The sequence below is a fragment of the Myxine glutinosa genome, chromosome 1 (assembly GCF_964187855.1).
Source record: "Myxine glutinosa chromosome 1, kmMyxGlut1.1, whole genome shotgun sequence".
NCBI classification, from domain to species: domain Eukaryota; kingdom Metazoa; phylum Chordata; class Myxini; order Myxiniformes; family Myxinidae; genus Myxine; species Myxine glutinosa.
This window is the reverse complement of record NC_136261.1, coordinates 278,901,178-278,922,710: the sequence shown is the minus strand read 5'-3', so window position 1 is coordinate 278,922,710 and position 21,533 is coordinate 278,901,178. Positions and strand designations below refer to the sequence as shown.

Here is a 21,533-nt window from a genome sequence, read left to right as displayed (position 1 = left end):
TGACGGAGCTCGTAAGCCAAATCGCTCGTAAGTCAAAGCAAATTTTCCCATTCAAATGCATTGAAATGCTATTAATCCGTTCCAGCCTCAAAAAAAAAACACCAATTTTTTTTGTTAGGTGCTTTTAAATAACAAAAATGTACTTTATAAATAACAAATAATGTATAAACAAGCACGACCTCGTATATACTGTACATAATACAAGAGAATGTAAAGAAATAAACTGGACCTCTATCCATGAAGATATGGAGAAGTTGTTGTTTGTGTGGTTGAAGGAGAAGCAGCTCGCAGGAGATACCGTGACCGAGAGCATCATGTGTTTGAAAAGATTGAAACTCGGATATCGAGCACGGACCACGAGGTGTTTTTTCTTTTTTCTTAATCTCGGTTTCAGTGAACTTTTGCTCTGTGCTCACGTGTACTGTACCTGTACCTGTAATGGTACGTCAGAGGATGGCACCTGTTGTCATCATATTAAGTGCAAGATGTTCTGCATCGTAAGTTGGTACACCGTGGTCTTTCGGCGGTGTTTAAGCCGGCCGTCTTGGCTTCTGTCACCATTGGCATTGAGTCTTTCGATGTAGGTAGGTCGTTGTGTGCCGGTGCCTTGGCCGAATTCCTTCATTGCTGCATTGTTAGCTCACCTGGTTTTTTATACCACATCTTTGGTTATCGGACCAGCGAATGACGTCATCTCCAAAGTATGGCTTATTCTCACTTGTCTTGGACGATCTTCTACTTCTAGCCTTCCACCGTGCATTTGGTGTCCACTGTACTTACTGTACAGTGCCTGGTAAAATTGATGTAATGGGTTTTTGACCGTCAACGCCATGAACCGTCATGAACCGTCAACGCCATGAACCGCTAACACTCAAAAGCCCATTTATCGCGCCTTATAAAGCAAAACGCAAACCGAAAGCCATGCCTCTCAAGCGAGGCGTGCTTCCGTGGTCACGTGATCCACAGGTGTAGCTCATTATACCCGCACGCGCGACACGCTTTGGCGGTCACGTGACCAGCCACTCTGGAGGCGGGGATCCCCGCCGATGACGTCACCGGCTGGAGCAAGGAGATTCCTCGCTAATGTATTTCGACGATTGCGTGTTTTATATCCAAGCAGAGATGCTTTCACGGCAAGATAACCACGTGACCGGAACCGGAAGCCACAACCGGAAAATTCAAAAAAATAAATTTTTTGAGCTCGTACATCGGATCTCGGCTCGTATCCCAAAGCAACAAACCGCCCGAGCGACGGCTCGTATCCCGAAAAACTCGTACGTTGGGGCACTCGTAAGCCGAGGTACCACTGTATATATATATATATATATATATATATATATATATATATATATATATATATACACAAAGAATTAAGTTAAGCACCCCCTCCGTTTTTTTACAACCTCGCACATTACAAGTTTGTTGTCGTCAAAACAGTGTAATATATCGATGATATTGCTATATTTTCTGGAGAAGTGATATTATGGTCACATAAAAACATAACAATCATGCCGTTTTCAATATTTTATTCTGAATAATTTAAGGTGAAATTTTTTGGGAATTTTAGGCATATTTTCACCTCAATTTAAGTATGGAGCTATAGGTCCATCACGGACAGTGTGGATGACGTTTATGTTTTCTAACGTACAGTCATTGTTCTGAGAAGACCTCTAGCGATCTTTGCGTCAATAACGTGTGTAGGACCCACGTGATCGGATCACTGACTCAACCCTACGTCTCATAGACCCTGTAAGCCGTCGTATGCGTTGCTGTGGCAGGTTGTTCCATTCCCGATGTAATGCACGTTCCAATTCATCCAGATTGGCTATTGGAGGGACCATCTTCGCAATTTGTCGTCCCAACATGTCCCAAACGTGCTCGAGGGGGTTCAACCTGTCAAGCGCCTTTGGGCTTCTGGAAAAGCGCTATACAAAATAAATGAATTATTATTATTATTATTATTATATATATATATATACATGTATGTATATATATATATATATGTATATATGTATATATATATACATACATACAGTCACGTGAAAAAGTAAGTACACCCCATGTAAAGTTTTGACTTTTTCAACATATTTCAACATACAGCTATTTGATCTTCATTTCAACAATATTGAGAGATAAAGGTGATCTAATATAACAAATATCATGAAACATTTACATTTTGTCATTCATTGTATAATTTAAATAAACATAAATGCAAATTTCGCATGTGGAAAAAGTAAGTGCACCCTTGGCTCTATTAGGTGGGATTGCCCCCTTTGGCAGAAACAACCTCAAATAGGTGTTTCTTATAAATGTCTACCAGTCTGACATCACTGGGAGAAATTTTTGCCAACTCCATGCAGAATTCTTTCAGCTGTGCGATGTTTGAGGGGTTTCTTGCATGCACAGCTCGTTTCAAATCCCCCCACAATATCTCGATGGGATTTAGATCCGGGCTTTGACCTGGCCATTCCAGAACCCTCCATTTCTTTCTTTTCAGCCATTCCTTGGTGGATTTACTGGTGTGTTTAGGGTCATTGTCATGTTGCAAGGTCCACCTTCGGTTGAGCTTCAACTCTTTGACAGATGGCCTCACATTATCCTCAAGCACCCTCTGGTACATTGAAAAATTCATAGTGGATTCTATGATGGTGAGTTGCCCAGGCCCTGATGCAGCAAAGCTGCCACAAACCATAATATTTCCACCACCCTGCTTTACCGTTGGTATCAGGTTCTTGTGGTCAAATGCTGTCTTTGGTTTTCGCCAAACATGTCTTCTGGTACTGTGGCCAAATAGCTCTCTCTACCTTTGACTCATCTTTCCAGAGCACATTGTTCCAGAAGTGCTGGTCTTTGCCTACATGTTCATTGGCAAACTTTAGTCTTGCCCTAATGTTCTTACTGGACAGCAAAGGTTTCCTCCTGGCACATCTCCCATGTAGATCAAATTTGTACAGCCTCTTTCTAATGGTATACTCGTGCACTTTGACATCAACAGTGGCAAGAGCTACCTGTAGGTCCCATGATGACATACTGAGGTTCTTAGAGACTTCTTTCAGCATCTTGCGGTCTGCTCTTGGGCTGAACTTGCTGGGGCGGCCTGGCCTGAACATGTTGGCAGTTGTTTGGAATCTTCTCCACATGTAGATGATCTTCCGGACAGTCGAATGATTGATTTCAAATTGTTTGGAGATCTTTTTAAATCCCTTCCCAGACTCGTAGGCATCTATAACCTTCTTTCTGAAGGCCTCGGAGAGCTCTTTTGATCTAGGCATGGTGACGCCGCACATTTCAACAACAAAGAGCAAACCAAACTAAATGTCTGAGGTTTAAACAAGACAGGCTCCTCCAAGATCCTCTCTAACGATGTTCTAATCATTTGCACCTGAGCTGGTGGATCTGATTTTAATTTTAGGTATTTGAAGTAGTGATAAATGTCGGGGTGTACTTACTTTTTCCACATGCGAAATTACCATTTATGTTTATTTAAATTGTACAATGGACTACAAAATGTAAATGTTTCATGATATTTGTTATATTATATCACCTTTATTTATCAATATTGTTGAAATGAAGATCAAATAGCTGTATGTTGAAATATGTTGAAAAAGTCAAAACTTTACATGGGGTGTATTTACTTTTTCACGTGACTGTATATATATATACGAGGTGTGTTCAAAAAGTATGCGACCTTAATTTGTTGTGCGTAAACAAATTAAGCTAGGGAGGCATTGATTGGTGCACGTATGTATGCGATCCTAATGCGCACGCGTGAATTTTTTCCCACCTGCAGAAGCTGTCATTCGACGGCAGACCGCCGATGAGTGAGGAAGTGTAAGTGAGCGCCGTCGGATTTTCGTTTTTGACAAAATGACGGAAAAACTTGAACAACGCTACTGCATCAAATTTTGTGTAAAGCTTGGCGATTCCCAAGTGGAAACGATCCGCAATATTCAACAGGCCTTCGGGGACGAAGCAATGAGCACCACACAGATAAAGGAGTGGTACAACCGCTTCAAAGATGGCCGCACATCAGTGGAGAGTGAAGCACGTTCGGGTAGGCCCTCAACATTCCGAAATGAGATCGTCATTCACCAATTGAGGACCCTGGTGATGCAGGATCGTCGAATCACGATCAGAGAACTTGCAGACGAGGTGGGCGTCAGCATTGGATCCGTTCATTCCATTATGAAGGAGGATTTGGGCTTCAGGAGAATCTCAGCGAAGTTCGTACCAAAGCTGCTAACGATTGAGCAGAAGCAACTCCGTTTGGAGATCGCACAGGACATGCTGGAGACTGTGAACAGCGATCCCAGCTTCCTCAACACAGTGATCACTGGCGATGAGTCCTGGGTTTATGAGTACGACCCAGAAACCAAGTTGCAGTCATCACAATGGAAGCATCCAACATCCCCGAGGCCAAAAAAAGCAAGGCAGGTCCGCAGCAATGTCAAAGTCATGCTGACCGTCTTCTTCGACTCCAGTGGCGTGGTTCATCACGAGTACGCACCACACGGCACAACCATCACCAAGGAGTATTACCAAGAGGTTCTGCGTCGCCTTAGTGACGCTGTGCGACGCAAATGGCCGTACCTGTGGGCAGCGGGCAATTGGCAGCTCCATCACGATAACGCACCCGCCCATTCTTCACATTTGATACAGAGTTTCTTGGCCAAACACAACACACCTGTGCTTCATCAGGCTCCCTACTCTCCCGACATGGCTCCGTGTGACTTCTGGCTTTTCTCCAAGCTGAAAATGCCCCTGAAAGAGACCAGATTTCAGTCCAGAGAAGACATCATGCGGAATGCGACGGACCAGCTGCGCGCCATCCCAAAAGAGGCGTTCCAGCGCTGCTTCCGACAGTGGCAGAACCGTTGGGAGAAGTGTGTGGCAGCCCAAGGGGACTACTTTGAAGGAGATTAGTATAAGTTTGTTGTATCTGGATACGAGTATTTTTTATGAACAAAGGTCGGATACTTTTTGAACACACCTCGTGTATATATATTTATATATATATATATATATATATATATACACACACACACACAAGACAACACAACACAGGACAGACGCACAGATATATATATATATATATATATATATATATATATATATATATATATATATATATATATATATATATATATATATACAGTGAGGTATACAACGAGGTATACAATGATGATTTCTGCCTTGAAACTGCTGTGATCCAATCAAAACACCCCCCCTCACCCCTCCCTTTCAAATCTCCTCTCTCAACCCTCCTCCTCAAAGTTGTCTCAACGCATCCACAAAGCTGCCCCTCCCCCTCATATTACTCCTCGCTGTCCCTCATCCCATCACCACCAAGCCTTTGGTCCTCCTTATTCTTCCCCCTCTCCTTGCTCTTTTGCAATCTCTGACACACTGTCAACAGCTCTCCCTACCTCTCCCTCTCATCCCTCATCTTACCCTCCCCTCCCTTCTCTTGTATGTGATGCTCCCCCCTCCCCCTTTTTAACAGTATGGATCTCAAACATCCAGGGCCTTCTCTCAAACCTTACTGATCTCTCCATACAAGTTGCCTCTCACAAATCAGACTTGATCTGTAAACAGAAACTTTTGTCCTTCAAGATGTCTCTGACTCCTTAGTATCTGCCCAAGGTTACTCCCTCCTCTGGTTCGATAGACCTGAGCATCATCCTGGTGGTTGGGTTGCTCTCTTTGTCAAAAACTCTATTCCTCACTCTCCTTGCACTGCTCTCTCTCCACCCCACCCCCAGGAGTACCTCTGGCTATGGCTTCCCCTCCGCTCCCACCTTTTGTTTGACTGTGTAGAACCATCCTCCTAACAGTGACGACTCCATCTATGTCTCTCTCAGACAACATGGACCAACTTCTATCCACTCATCCCAACTCTCTCTTCCTCATACGTGGCGACTTCAATTGTCATCATGCCAGCTGGCTGGGTGTCGGTACCTCTCACACCAGCCAAGGCATCGCTGCAAAGGACTTATGCAACTCATTGAGACTGACACATTTTGACAATTTCCTGACCAGCATCTCAGTCAACGGCACATCATCTCTTCTAGATTTGGTTATGACAAACTTCCCTGCAAATGTCTGCTGTTCTTCATCTGCTCCAATCAGTTCATCTGATCATTTGCTTGTTAAAGTGGACATCTCTCTGGCCATTCTCAGAGAGCCTCCTCAGTGTCGACGAGTCTGGCATTTCACTCAGGCCTCCTGGCACGGTCTTGAAGCAGCCATCAGACATCTGGATTTGTCTCCCATCTCTACTGTCTCTGACATCAACTCATCCTGTGGGAATTCTCCCAAAGAAATTTGTTCTCTCTCATGCACAGATTTATCCCATCTCGTCTTTAGTTGTCATACCCTTCCTCCCGTCCATGGTACACTGAATATTATGGTGAGGCAGTTGCCCTGAAACAACTTGCCTTTTGCCTTATTGAAGGCAAATCCAACTGAAGACAATCTCAGTTCCTTCCACAAAACTCAGAACAAGTGTGTGTCTACCCTCAGGAGAGCCAGGAAGCACTATCTCTCTACTCTCAAGACAACTCTCAAACCTGTCTCCCTCCTCCAAATCCTGGTGGCATCTGGTCAAATCTGTTTCTGGTGTGTGTTCTCCCTCCATCCCCTCCTTTACCTCAAACGGCTGCACAGCTGACTCCACACATGAAAAAGCCATATGCCTCAACTCTGTGTTTGCCTCCAAATCTTGTGTCCCGAACACATCTCTCTCTATACCCACATTAACCAGTCGTACGCAGCTGCTTCTGGACTCTGTTTCCTTCTCTCCCGACAAGGTGGAGAAGTTTCCGTCAAACCTCGACTCCGATTCTACAAATGGACCAGATGGCATCGGCCCACGGGTCCTAAAATCCTGCTCTGCCGCTCTATCATACCCTATCTCTGTTCTCTTCACCCTCTCTTTTGCTCAAGGTCATCTGCCATCTGCTTGGAAATCAGCAAACATTACCGCTTTACATAAAAAAGGTGCAAGAACTGACCTTTGCAACAACAAACCAATCAACCAGCTCCCAATAATCAGCAAGGTCATTGAATCCATCATTGCTTCTGACATCAAATCCTTCCTCTTCAACGGCTTGATCTTGGATCATCAATTTGGATTCAGACCAGGTCATTCTACTCTGGACATGCTGCTTCTGCTGTCTCAACAATGGATGGAGGTCCTCAATGCCAAACAGGAAATCAGAACCGTCTCCCTTGACATGTCACGTGTCTTCGATACGGTCTGGCACCTCACCCTGCTCTCCAAACTCTCCTCTTGTGGTATCCATGGAAATCTCCACGCACAGCTTGCGGACTTCCTCCCCTGTCATAGTCAACATGTGGCTCTGAATGGAATTCTCTCATCTCCTTTTCCTGTCCAGGCTGGAGTTCCTCAAGTCAGTGTTATGGGCCCTGTGCTTTTTCTGGTCTTCATTAATGATCTCTCCAACTCTCGAAATCCTCTCTATCGCTTTGCTAGTGACTCCACCCTCTGCCGATCCATACCTCAACCCTCATATCGGCAGTTTGCACCCTCTTTACTCTCTGCAGACCTGGACAAAATCACAAACTGGTAAAACAAGTGGAACATGTCTTTCAATCCCGACAAATCTCACGTTCTCACTATGTCTCTCCGAAAAGACCATCTGGAAAACCCTCACATCTACTTTCTCAACAATCCTCTCGAAGATGTTCTGTCACTCAAGATTTTGGGTCTCACTATATTCTATGGTCTTTCCTGGGAAATCCACATTTCCAAGCTGGCCTCCAAAGCCAGTTGCCGACTGGGCATCCTCCATCATGCGAAGTCCTTTTTTGGCACTTCTGAGCTCCTCACCACATACAAAGCTTTCATCCGCAGCTTGATGGAATACTGCTTTCCCCTTTGGGCTGGTGCTCCTGCCTCACACCTAGCTTGGCTTCACGCTGTAGAAACCAAAGCTTTTCGAATAATTGGTATCTCCCACAATGAAGCTGATTTTGAGGGTCTTTCACTCGCTCACCACAGGCAGGTTGGCGGTCTTTCTGTTTTCTACCGAATCCTCTCCGGCCTTGCTCCCCCTGCTCTGCCTGTGCTCTCTCCCCCAAATATTTCTGGAGGTCGCACAAGATCTGCCAGCAACCCTTTTCTGGTGCAACTGCCAAAATCAAGACTCTCTGTTCACCTTCACTCTTTCATTTCTCCCCCCCCCCCTTGTCTCCCGCTCCCTTTATTATATGTTCTATGTGTTAGCTTTTACATGAACCTCGACTTCGTATCCAAAAGCAAAATCAAAATGCATCCAATTGCATTGAGTATAACAGAATGGACCATGTTGAGGGAAGCCTTCGTCCTGTCGTGGACTAAATGGCCTAGTCAGGTAAATTCAAGAGATTTAAAATGGCAAATTACTGTCTGTTGACAACAGTTCAAACTCAAACCTTTAGTGTAAAAATATTCACACGATAAAAAAAATTGAATACAGTACTGTACAATTATAAAATCATGCCTTTTTGCAGTTCTTTGTAAATGCTGATTGCTTTTTTTTTTTTTTAATGCAATGAAAATGTTTCCACCTTTATAGCACTTGAACTATCCTGAGCAATGTGGAATAATTTTTTCTAGGGGTGGAGGCGGGGGTGAAAACGTGTATTTTCCCCCTGTTATGGTAGGCTTTATATTGACAAAAAAGTAAGGAATTGTGATTCTTACAATACATAACGTTTCGTATGAAAACCCAATGCTGTTGTATCTCTTTCTCAATAGGAAGTCCAACATTATGAAGGAGAATGGATCTAAAGGTGGGATAGAAGACGTTGCCATTGTTGAGATTTCCAGTACAAAGGTAAACGAGGCCCAATTACTCATGTTATGATACTATTAACTGCGGCTGCTTTGAATGAACGCTAGCGTTAGTTTGATATTTTTCTGGCGGGATAGTCTGGACTCCAGAGGTACTGCCGTGGCCAAACATATTGGGACCCTTACACTTTTTTCAAATAATGCACCATTTCCTCCAGAAAATTGTGTAAATTAAAAAATCTTTTGGTATCCACATATGTATTTCTTTGGTTTGCAGTGGAACAAAACCAAAAAAGCTGAAAAAGCTACTAAATCTTAGCTTATTCCACAGAACTAAAATGGCCTGGACAATATTATTGGCACCTTTTAGAAGTTGTTAGAAATAATTACATTTCAAGTAGGTTATTCTCCTTCACTTTGGAATTGAACTCACCTGTGGTGAGTTGCAGGTGCCTGCAATGTATATATCACTCTTTCAACCAGTTTGAATGGAGAAAAGGAGTTATTCTGCTGTTTTGTGTCACTGTGTGTACCGCAATGAGCATGGAGAAAAGAAAGAAAACTAGATAATTGTCTGAGGAGGTTAGACACAAGATTGTAGCCAATCATGCACAATCTCAAGGCTACACATCCATCTCCAGAGACCTTCATGTTGGCTGCGAGAGAAAACTCCACAGAAAACGATCATGCAGTGAAGGATTGTTCGAATGGTGGAGAAAGCACCTCGATCAGCTGCCAAACAGATTCAAGTTGACGTTCAGTCACAAGGTACGACAATTTCCACTCGCACCATCTGTCGCCAACTCAATGAAAGGGCGTTCTATGTTAGGAGACCTAGGAGGACCCCACTGCTGAGAAAGCCCGACTGAAGTTTGCCAAAACACACTTGAACAAGCCAAAATCTTTCTGGGAGAATGTCACAGATGAGACCAAATTAGAGCTTTTTGGTGAAGTACATCATCCTTGTTTGCAGAAAACAAAATGAAGCCTTCAAAGAAAAGAACACCTCCCCTACAGTTAAACATGGAGGAGGTTCAGTGATGTTTCAGTGATGTGATGTTTTGGGGTTGCTGTGCTGCCTCTGGCACTCGGTGCCTTGAATGTGTGCATGGCATCATGAAATAAGGAGATTACCAAGGCATTTAGGAGTGCAATGTTCAACCCAGTATCAGAAAGCTGGGTGTCTGTCGAAGGTCATGGGTCTTGCAGCAGGACAATGACCCCAAACACATGTCAAAAAGCCCTCAGGAATGGTTCAAGACAAAACGCTGGACTGGTCTGAAGTGGCCAGCAATGAGTCCAGATCTAAATCGCATTGAACACCTGTGGGGAGATCTGAAAACAGCAGTTTGGAGAAGGCACCCTTCAAATCTGGGAGAACTGGAGCAGTTTGCACAAGAAGAGTGGGCCAAACTGCCAGTAGGGAGGTGTAGGAAGCTCATTCATGACTATAGGAAACTCTTGACTGCAGTTATTTTGTACAAAGACCGTGCTACCAAATATTAAGTCCAGGGTGTCAATCATTTTGTCAATGCCATTTCTGTTTATTTTCTGATTTAAAAGGATATATTAAGTTCTGGATCAAAAACAAAGGTTCTGTAATATTAACAGTGAAATAAAGAATTGTTTAGACCAAGTACTTTTGTCAATTTCAACTTATTTTTCGAGAAAATTGTGAGTTATTTGAAAAAAGTGCAAGGGTGCCAATATTTTTGGCCACGACTGTAAGCACATTCACCTTTGAGCTCTCCAGCTTGGATTTGAATCTCAATCCAATGATAAACTGTCTGGTGTTTTGCAGGCAGGGCGATACATCAGTGTGCTGTCGATCGGAAGGATGTTAAGCTGGAGGACCCGCCTACCAGCATCACTGGTGAAAGTTAAAGATCGAACGGTGTCTTTCATGTAGAGTAGGCGAGTTATCGCCGGCATCCTGGCCAAATTCCAAATTCTTGCTTTGAGCTGCAGGGACACTGCATCAGCAGCACAGCCATTCGCAGAAATGTTGCAAACCAACAGCCACATGCTGCACACAAATGAATGAATGAAAACAACAATGAATTGTGCATTTTAATATTTTTATGCTTCTGTATTTTTGTTCAAAAGAGAAATACAGTATTTGTTTCCTAATTTATTGTTAAATACAGAATTTTCTCTTTAACTTTTGTAGAGTGATGTAACTGGTCTGTTGAAATGCATTTTTGATAGCAATGATGTGTGTCAGAAGATATTTGGCCCCCAACAAGACACAACTTGCATTTCACTGATATAAATGCTAATTTAAATTCTAAATGCTCAAATAAAGTTTAGCGATTCAGAATAACTATAACAATCGTGATCTTTAAACTGCAGTTAAACATATTGATAAGCTTAAGTTTACAATAGTACATGCTGTGTGCCTTGGTTCATCTGAAAACAGACCAAACTAGAACTGCATTCGGTAGAGCAGGTACCTCCGCCAGGCTGAACAATTTACATTTTGTATCCCACTGATAGATGGGATCTACATCTGGACTTGAACCAAAATCTAATCGACTTATTCATGTCACCTACCCAACTCATCCACCCAGTTTAGTCATAATCCGTCCAATTTTTTTTTTTAATGCCATGCTTTGTATCATTTTCGCATTAGCGCTCAATTGTAAAGACTGACTTTTAAAATTGTAGTATCCAGAGCTGAATCTTGTTTCTCACAGTTTGAGAGTCCTTTAGGTGCTTTTTTGCAAACTCGAAGCGGGCTTTCATGTGTCTTTCACTGAGGAGAGGCTTCCGTCTGGCCACTCTGCCATAAATCCCAGATCGGTGGAGTGTTGCAGTAATGGTTGTCCTTCTGGAAGTTTCTCCCATCTCCACACAGGATCTCTGGAGCTCAGCCAGAGTGACCATCGGGTTCTTGGTCACCTCTCTTACCAAGGCCCTTCTCCCCCGATTGCTCAGATTGGTCGGGCGGCCAGCTCTAGGAAGAGTCCTGGTTGTTCAACACTTCTTCCATTTAAGAATTATGGAGGCCACTGTGCTCTTGGGAACCTTCAATGCAGCAGAAATTTTTTTGTGGGCTTCCCCAGATCTGTGCCTCGACACAATCTTGTCTCTGAGCTATGCAGGCAGTTCCTTCGACCTCATGGCTTGGTTTTTGCTCTGATATGCATTGTCAGCTGTGAGACCTTATATAGACAGGTGTGTGCCTTTCCAAATCATATCCAATCAATTGAATTTACCACAGGTGGACTCCAATCAAGGTGTAGAAACATCTCAAAGATGATCAAGAGAAATGGGAGGCACCTGAGCGAAATTTCAAGTGTCATAGCAAAGGGTCTGAATACTTATGTAAATGTGATATTTCAGTTTTTTCTTTTTAAAAAATTTGCAAAACTTTCTAAAATCATGTTTTCTCTTTGTCATTATGGGGTATTGAGTGTAGATTGATGGAAAAAATGAATTTAAACGATTTCAGCATAAGGCTGCAACATAACAAAATGTGAAAAAAGTTAAGGGGTCTGAATACTTTCTGAATGCACTGTATAACGTTCAGGGGCCTGAGGCTTTTTACATGCCAAACTCTTGAGCTCTGAAGCTCTACATATTGGGGTGCTGGGCCACAACGTATGTAGACATTCAGTATATATGATAAATACATGTGTAGATTATGAGTCCACCATCTTTCAATGGATACTGAAACTTTAAATTAATTTTAATAATGAAGGCATAAGTTTGCCATGCACTAATGTTTTGTTGTCTTGTTTATACAGACAGTTGGTGAAGACTCGCTAGAGCCTCCAACGTACTCTGATTTCAGGAGATCTGGTGGGACAGAACTCTTTGTGTGGATCTTTCTTTGGGGTGCTATTCTGTACTTTTTATTTGTTGCCCCTTCTCTCCAGTTTGTGAAAAATATTCCAAAAAATATCCTTAACCGAAGTGAGCGTGAACCTTGTGCCAAATGAGCTGTTTATTGACCTGACTTTTTATTTTTTGATGAACCCTCGTGTCTTTTATTTTGCAGATCTATCGGTGCATTCATCTTGACCATAAAGTGATGGGTAGAAACGTTTAAAATAAATAAATGAAAATCTTGGGGAATCGATGGATCTGAGGTTTTGTACAAGCATTACCTATGTTAATGATGAGCTGGTCCCATTTTCTTGCAAGCAAGATGAGAGAGTTTTTGAGGCAGATAAAGCATGAGGTATAAAATATACGAGTACAAAGACATAGAAATTCCTGCCATATTGTCCTTAAATAAAAAAATATATATATATATGTATGTATTAACAAGGCATCAATAGGTTATCACAGATGTCTTTGTTGCATCATAATCCTGCCAACATAATCTTGACTCTCTTAACATTTTTATATATCCCATTACACATGCCTTTTTATCATTTTACGGCTGCACCGCTCATTCACATGTCTGCCTGGCAGGGCGGACAAGAAGCCAGAAGAATAAGTTGACACAGAAGACAACAGGAGACAAAGCGGTGACAAAAGAGGGAAAGGAGGAGGCTAAAAAAGTTACAGAAGACGAGTTGACAACTACAGCAGCAGATAAAGAAGAAGAAGAAGAAGAAGTCAAGGGGTTGAAGACTATTTTGCATGAACGAGGATCTGTCTTGAGTTCTTCTAAAGCTGGACCCAAATACAGTCCTAGTTCTCAACCACAATCACAGGCAAGATTTGTGTTTGAAACAGTGTGGTCAAAGAGGTTGAGTTTTTTGATTACTTTGAATGTATATCCACATTCATTGAATTTCTTGGTTGTTATTTTAAAAACAAGAACAAAATTAAATTAGTATCGGGGCCAGAGGTCAAAAAATTCACATCTCGGAAAATGTTGTGATATTGGCTGGAAATTAAATTGAAAAGGACTAAAATCTTTTGAATGTCTTTTGTATTTTTTTTTTTATCTTGCAGGAAAATCAGACCTCACAAAAATCTGATTGGCCATCACCCTGCCTGTTTGAAAGCGGTAGCTCAAGCGAGTCAGGAAGTTCCTCATCTTCACATCGAACCTTCAATCAAAGAGCAACTGTTGATGTCATCCCTCCAACCCAGCTGCCTACAGCTGCATCTATCTTTCACTGTTCCTCCACAGACCCCACACTAATCAAGCAAAAAACGTGTGCCAACAGAAAACTGCCTCGTAAACGCAAAACACCAGCGTTGGGGCGCAATTTTGTAAAACGCCGCAGAGCTCTGGATTTTGAGAAATTTCTGTCCACAGAATCAAGCGAACTGAATTGTGATGAAGAGGTTGGGGATGTCGTAAAAAAAGAAGTCCCTGGAAATATGAGTAACAAGCTAAGCCTTGCAGAGTCTTTAAAAGACTTTTCTCACCTGCCCTTTCAAATAAAGCTCAACCAACTGTGTATGGCTTCCACTGGGGTGTGCCTTTTTGCCCAGGTGATGCAGACCCAAATTTGTACACAGACGTGATTCTTTGCCAACTAGAATTGCAGGAGAAGACCATTAAAAAGTCACAACGCTGGCTGCTGCACAAGGCACAAATGGCTGAATCATTCATATTTGAAGAGCCCAAACGGCACAGCTTGCGGACACGAGATTACGATGGGCTGAGGAGCTTTTCGGAAGTGGATAGCAGGATGGAGGGAAGAGGTGTACTGTAATGATGATGAAGATAATAATAATGAGCGTGGAATATTAAAACAAGAACGTGGATGTTTGGCAGAGAGTGATGATCTGGAGACAGGTTTGTGAGCCAGGGGACAGTAGATAGCACGGGACAGTCAGAGCATGCCAAAGCTGCTGGACGATGACAAAAATATCCTGTTTAATGTGCTCAAGAAACTCGATAGGTCAAAGAAGAAGAGTATGGACATTGAAAAAATAAACTTTGAGAGCATGGTGGCAAACATCGATTCAGATGATGATGTTTCAGATGAAAGAGATGTTAAAAACATTCAGGAAGAAAATGGAGAAGTTGTGGATGGAATTGAAGTCTGTTCAACATCGAAAGACAATGTTATGAGAAATGATGCAGTGGATGAGGATATTGATGATGAAGAAACCAAAAATATTGAGAATAACGTCATGAAAATAGAAGTGACACAGGAAGCAGAAGAAAATCCGGAGGAGGAAGAATTGGAAAAGGTACAGATGATGGTAGATTTATTTGAGTTGATCTTTCAGAAGTAGTCGTATATCTGTAATCAGGATTGTATAGAGATGCCATTTATAGTGATTTATCCTTTCATCAACCCCTCCCAATTTCCCACCAGCACTATCGCAGATATGGCATCATGTTTCATCTTTTGACTTGTCACTTTTGGTGCCCATAAATTGTTTTTACTAGTCATTGAACCCTGCGAGCCATCATCTTTCCCCTTCCACAAATGTGTAGTTTTTTTAGTCCTGTCTCTTAATTATGAATAATCAATTTTTAAAAAAATCCCCGTTCCAGGTATTCACCAAAATCTAATCATTTTGTCCTTATCACACACCCAACCTGTCCACGTTTCGGCGGAATCAGTCCACAACTTTTTGAGATATCTGCTCACAGACAAGCAAACGGGTGAAAATATATGCTCCGTCCACCTTCGGTGGTGGAGGTAACTACTACATTCCCTTTTCTGGCAATTCCAAATTGCCAGGTACAGTGACTAACATCTCTATATATAAAGGAGTGTGTGTGTGTGTGTGTGTGTGTGTGTGTGTGTGTGTGTGTGTGTGTGTGTGTGTGTGTGTGTGTGTGTGTGTGTGTGTGTGTGTGTCTGTCTGTCTGTCTGTCTGTCTGGATGTCCGCTTATAACTCAAGAACTACACATCGGAGAAAAGTTTTAGACACAGATTCGGAATCAGCATAAAATCCCGGTGGTTTTAGGCTACGTTTTATTTTAATATCAATGGTTTAAAAAAACCGCGCCAGCTGCAATTCCATGGTGTAGTTTGTGGCGGCGCTAGACGTTCGGGGTGTATTGCAATGGTTTGTCGGTTTGGCTGTGGGTCCAGAATAGCTCCCATTTCCTTATGTTCTTCCACTTTTATTTTGATTCTTCTGTTACAACGCCTTCCTTATCTACCTTATATCCCCCCGACGAGGCCTCTACATAATTTCATGCGGCAGAATTTCGTGCATTTTGAGTGAAAAGAAGTGAGACGAAGTTGTAGGAGGAAGAAGAGGCGCGGTCACTGTGGAGGCCTCGATCGTGAGTGGAAATGGGCGGGAATTGCGTTTGTATCGCAAAGTAAAGGATCTGCATTCATTTCTGAACTTGCATTGGTGGATTGTTATACATCTGCATTATTTTTTCATTAAAAAACTTTATGTTGAACTTGAAGGCTCCAAGCACGGACTATATATATAGCCCCTCATTGAGGTAAAAATAAAAGTAAAAAGCCTGTTATCGCTTGCCAAGCTGCCGTTCCCCCTCCCCCTCCCCTCCCCCCTCCCCCTCCTCCCTCCCCCTCCCCCTCCCCTCCCCCTCCCCTCCCTCCCCCCTCCCCCTCCACTCCCCTCCCCTCCCCCCTCCCCCCTCACCTCCCCCCTCCCCTCTCCTCCTCCCCCTCCCTCCTCTTCTCCCCTCTCCTCCTCCCTCCTCTTCTCCCTCCCCCCCATTTCTCTCCTCCCATCCTCTTCTCCCCTCCCCCCTCTTCTCCCCTCCCCCCCTCTTCTCCCCTCCCCACCCTCTCCTCCCCTCCCCCCCCGTTCCCCTCCCCTCCCCTACCTCCTCCCCTCCCCCCACCTGCAATGCCGGGTACTTCCCATGGCCAGCTGTACGTGGGCTGCTCGAGGGTTGGAAAACCAAGCAATCTTTATGTCTTGGCACCAAGTAAGAAAACCAGAAATGTTGTATACCAAGAGGTTTGAGAAATTGAAATTGACAAAACGTCATGTAGGAAATGTACTGTGATATTGCTCTAAAATATACATGTTCTTTTCATCATATATTTGTATTATTCTTATTCAACCCGGGCGAAGCCGGGTACCTCAGCTAGTAGCCCTATAATATGCTACACACTCACCAAGAGGAAGTGTATGAATGACCAGCATGTGCCTAACAACTCAGTCTGACCTAACCCTGCTGTGTCTGTGATTGTTTCCAGCTGCTGGCAGGTGCAGTGCTGTTTTTATTATTCCCCTCTGTACAATATACCTCCTTTTAATGACTGTTTTCAATGTATCGAATGTACAACTTTGAGACCAATAATTACGGTAGACTAACTACGTTTTTGTGCAAGAAGATGGAAACAAGAAGTTTGAGAACCTCCTCTAAATACCAAACAAGAACCTCCTTTTAATGACTGTTTTCAATGTATCGAATGTACAACTTTGAGACCAATAATTACGGTAGACTAACTACGTTTTTGTGCAAGAAGATGGAAACAAGAAGTTTGAGGAAACATATCTGGACCCATTCACTCTGCAAGACCAAGTTGCAGCTGGTGTCATTGCACTGTCATCATAAAGTCTTTAAGTAGTTCTGGACAAAAGTGCTTCTGTGGCAAATATGTTTGTCTGAGAGCAACTTTTCCTAACCAGAGACCAAGTCATTCCAGCTAAGAGTTTATTTCAAGCATTTCCACAGTTAGGCATCACGTTATTATGGCCAAGTTGGTAAACGTTTGCAAGCACCACATTCAGATGAAAGCAGAAGTCATGTACCTTAGACTTCTTGCTCTAAATACCAAAAAGCACACCTGAAAAGTGATCTTTCAAAAATGCCTTCATACTTTTAAGCACTTTATCAGAAAGTGGCACAATGCACCCTGCAACAAAGGCCTGGTTTATGCACACAAGTTGGAGGAGCTACTTCCTTATGAAAAGATTAATTTTTTTAACTGATATACACTCCATCATCTGGGATGGTCATTCGCTCAATCAAATATTGCTAGTCATGCAGAATACCGACGAGGTCTGTTTCAGGGATATCGCATCATGTTTCTTCTTGTTCTCCTCTTCTTTCCTTTATAAGGGGTGAGGTCCAATGGCACCGAGCTCCTCCCTTGCCTAGACCACAATACTTTTCCACTTCCCTCTGTCCTCAGCCAACTCTCTCCACTCTCCAACCCCCACCATACTGATATCCCTCTTCACACAATCCTCCCATTTCAACTGTGGTATACCTCTTTTCCTCCTACCTTGTTCCTTAAACCTATCCACTCTCTTTGCCATTCTCTTTTCCCCCATTCGCACCAAGTGTTCAGTCCACCTCAGCTGGCATTTCACCTATCTCCTCGTCAAGCTCATCTGCACACCTGTCTCCTCCCTCAGTTCATCCATTCTCCTTCTATCCACCCTCTTCACTCCCGCAATCTTTCTGATCCATTTGTTCTCGCAAACGTGCAGCCTCTGTTGTTGTTTCTTTGTCAGTGCCACCATCTCCAAACTGTAAAGATAGGCCGGCATTACACGAAACATCGGAACCTTTCCTTCCAATGTCTTTGAAATATTTCTGTCTGTCATTACTCCCTCCACCCTCCACACATTCGCTCCGACCTGAATCCTCCGCACCTCTGCCTCTGACTTACCATTCCCGGTCACTGTTCCACCCAGATACCCAAACCTATTTCTTTGTCTGATCTCTGTACCCTTTAATCTGATATTATTTATTTTCTCTGTCGCCCAACCCACATCACCTCCGTCTTCTCAATGCTCATTTTCAGCCGATGTTTCTCAAATGCCTCCTTCCACTCCCCCAGTACTTCCTGCATCTCCCACCCACTCTCCACCACAACAGCCAGATTGTCTGCATGCAATATCCTCCCAAGAATACCTTTGATGTTTACCTTCCTGCTTATCAGCTCCATCACCATGATAACAGGAGTGGACGAAGAGCGCTTCCCTGCCTCAAACCGATGTTCACACTGAACTCCTCCGGCATCCCAGGACCAACCAAAACTCTTCCCTTTGTTCCCTTGTACATCCCTTCCACCAACCTAACATCTGCTTCCAGCACTCCCATCCATCTCAGTGTCGCCATCACCGTCTCTCAGGACAGTGTCTTAGGCCTTCTCGAGATCCAAAAATCCCAATGCCATTTCACCTCCAACCTCTTCTCCACTATCTGTCTTGGCATAAAATTATATCTGTCATTCTCCTACCCTTTTTAAACCCCCGCTGCTCTTCTCCAATATCCTTCTCCACACTCTTCCTTATACTCCCATCCACAACCCTCTCCAGTACCTTCATGACATGACTAAAGAGTGTAATGCCACTGTACTTTCCCGGATCTTGAACATCTCCCTTCCCCTTTCATATCGGCCAAATTAACCCTGTCCTCCACTCCTCTGGAATTAAACCATCTCTCATACATTCATTCAACAACCTCTTTGTCCAACTGACTCCGACTTCTCCCGTTGCAATTATCATCTCTGTACGCACCTCATCAATGCCTGGCGCTCTTCCTTTTCACACCCTCGTCAATGCCGTCCACACTTCCTCTTTTGCGATCTCCACAAACTCCACGTAACTCGGTAGCTCTAGGTCGCTTTTGCTTCCTTTGCGGTTCAACAGCTCTTTGATATATACTTTCCACACCTTCAATACTGCGCTCCTCTCTGTCACTAGCCTCCCGCTACCATCCTTGATCACCGCCCACCCTCCCTCCCCCCTTCGTGTACTTGCTATCATCTGTCAGGAGCAAATTTATAGATCATCTTCCTCCCTCCATCCAACTTGTTGTACACCTCATCCATATCATTCCACACTTTATCCACAGCTCTCCGTGCTGCTTTCTTCTTCCGCCCATACAGGTACAGTAACCCCACATCCGGCTGCTTCCCTCTATCCTTGATCTTCTCTATCCTCTTCCAAATCTCTTTTTCACCAACTGCCTTTACTACTTCCTCCTTTGCTCTTCCCATGCAATGCACATAGGTTTCTATCCCTCGACGATGTACCCTTTCCTGACGTCCTTCCACACAACACTTCTGCAATTCCCTTAAATGCCCAAGGCTGGGAGTGGCTGTGCTAATGGAGACAAAGCAATATTGCTGCCCCTCTGTGAATTCAAATTTTGAAACTGGCATTTTTAATGCATATATTGTATATTGAATTTGTGTTTTTGCACAGGTGACTTGCCCACTCTGCAGTTTGCTATTTCCATTGGCTGCTATTGAGCTCCATGCCTCCACCTGTGGACTGCCAGAGCTTTCGGCCCAGGCAATTATTAATTCATCTACTCGTTCTAACTGGTTGAACCAGAGCAGGACGCAAGGTATGTACATTGGACTGACAACCGTCAGTCAATACCCCTGATTCCATAAAAATCCTCTATTATGTAGTTGATGCAATGGCCAAGCAAAATAGCTGCATAAGATACATCACCCAATAAGGGATCATCAGTCTGGTGCGTAATGTTGCATCCAATGGGGTATGGGAGGGGAGGAGCAGGTTTTTCCACACATATGAAGGTAAGTGTCTGTTGAATGAAAATAGCAGTCTTTATTGAGTGCATCAAGGTCTCAAGTTGAGGCCATTCTGAATATATGGAATCGTTCAACTGGCTCTTCATTATGAGAGCATGTACGCATCGGTGGGAAAAGTGCATTTTCATTTTCAATGAATTACAGGATCAGTTTGATAGATTGATGGAAAGTTTCGAAATAATATTACATGGACTTGCTTCATTAAGAGTTTAAAAACCACTCTTATTGTCTGTCCCCCGTCGCACCGCGGAGCGAAAGGGGGACTATGGTTTTCCCCTCCATCCGTGTGTCCGTCCGTACGTGCGTACGTGCGTGCGTAAGCGAAGGACCGCATTCGAATTTGGTGTGTGGGTGCAACCCACGTCAAAATCCAAGATGGCCGCCACCATGTATGTCTGATGATCTTGAAAAATAAGCGAAGTACCAACTTCTAATCTGGTGTGTGGGTGTATCTCGGCATAAGGAAGAACGCTATTGAAAATTGGGCCACCACGTCAAAATCCAAGATGGCCGCCACCATATATGTGTCTGAACCTTGTGAGCGAAATATCTTGAAAAATAAACGAACTACTAACTTCTAATCTGGTGTGCGGGTGTATCTCCGCATAAGGAGGAACGCTATTGAAAATTGGGTCGCCACGTCAAATTCCAAGATGGCCGCCGCCAAGTATGTCTGAACCTTGTGAGCAGAATATCTTGAGAAATAAGCGAAGTACCAACTTATAATCTGGTGTGTGGGTGTATCTAGGCATAAGGAAGAACGCTATTGAAAATTGGGTCGCCACGTCAAAATCCAAGATGGCCGCCGCCATGTATGTCTGAACCTTGTGAGCGAAATATCATATCATAGCATGTTTTCTGCGTCTTCCACTTTGTCAACTCGCATCACTTCCCCGACGGGGGACCTAGGCGTAACGCTTGTTATTATTATTATTATTATATTTTAAAACATACAGAAGGCAAAATAGATCATTTTTTAACTTGTGTGATATATATATTTTTTTAATGCCAGCTGAAGCTACCAGAGTTTGCTGCTCAGTGGGTGTATCTAAACTGCCGACCACTAGCTTTCACAGCCAACTACAGTGAAGCCAATATCTCCCCCACGTTTGCATGTTGAATAAATATTGTTATGTCTGGGGGTAGAGCAAAATGTAGAGCAGAGTAGATCTGAGTAGGTAACATGCTTCAAGATGTCGCGATAAGGAACACTTCCTGTAATAAGTCCATGTTTAGGCGATTTGTCGGGTTAAGATGTCTGCTTGTGAACATACCAGGATGTTCGAGTGTTAAGTAGTTAGGGATTAAAGATAACGTCCCTGTGAGTCTAACCTGGTCATCAAACCTTTGT

At 43.4% G+C, this 21,533-nt stretch overlaps 2 protein-coding genes across 9 annotated transcripts in view; both read left to right on the top strand.

Annotated features, from left to right (window-relative positions):
- The window catches only part of LOC137414115 (uncharacterized), a 56,195-nt gene extending 41,965 nt beyond the window's left edge, over window positions 1–14,230 (top strand). For 2 of the 3 annotated variants that reach the window (XM_068099598.2, XM_078766397.1), the window contains exons 2-6: window positions 8,762–8,840; window positions 10,599–10,670; window positions 12,547–12,601; window positions 13,220–13,464; window positions 13,709–14,230. In XM_068099598.2, the coding sequence (XP_067955699.2) occupies window positions 8,762–8,840; window positions 10,599–10,670; window positions 12,547–12,601; window positions 13,220–13,464; window positions 13,709–14,230 (973 nt within the window). The remainder of the gene's footprint in view (window positions 1–8,761; window positions 8,841–10,598; window positions 10,671–12,546; window positions 12,602–13,219; window positions 13,465–13,708) is intronic. The other variant, XM_068099603.2, reaches the window with a different exon arrangement.
- A 318-nt stretch (window positions 14,231–14,548) lies between these two features.
- The window catches only part of LOC137437790 (BRCA1-A complex subunit RAP80), a 65,611-nt gene continuing 58,626 nt past the window's right edge, over window positions 14,549–21,533 (top strand). For all 6 annotated transcript variants that reach the window (XR_013621028.1, XM_078766387.1, XM_078766378.1 and 3 more), the window contains exons 1-2: window positions 14,549–14,905; window positions 19,827–19,971. Coding sequence is in view for 5 of the 6 variants with exons in the window: in XM_078766387.1 (XP_078622513.1) it covers window positions 14,549–14,905; window positions 19,827–19,971 (502 nt within the window). In the remaining variant the exon portion in view is untranslated. The remainder of the gene's footprint in view (window positions 14,906–19,826; window positions 19,972–21,533) is intronic.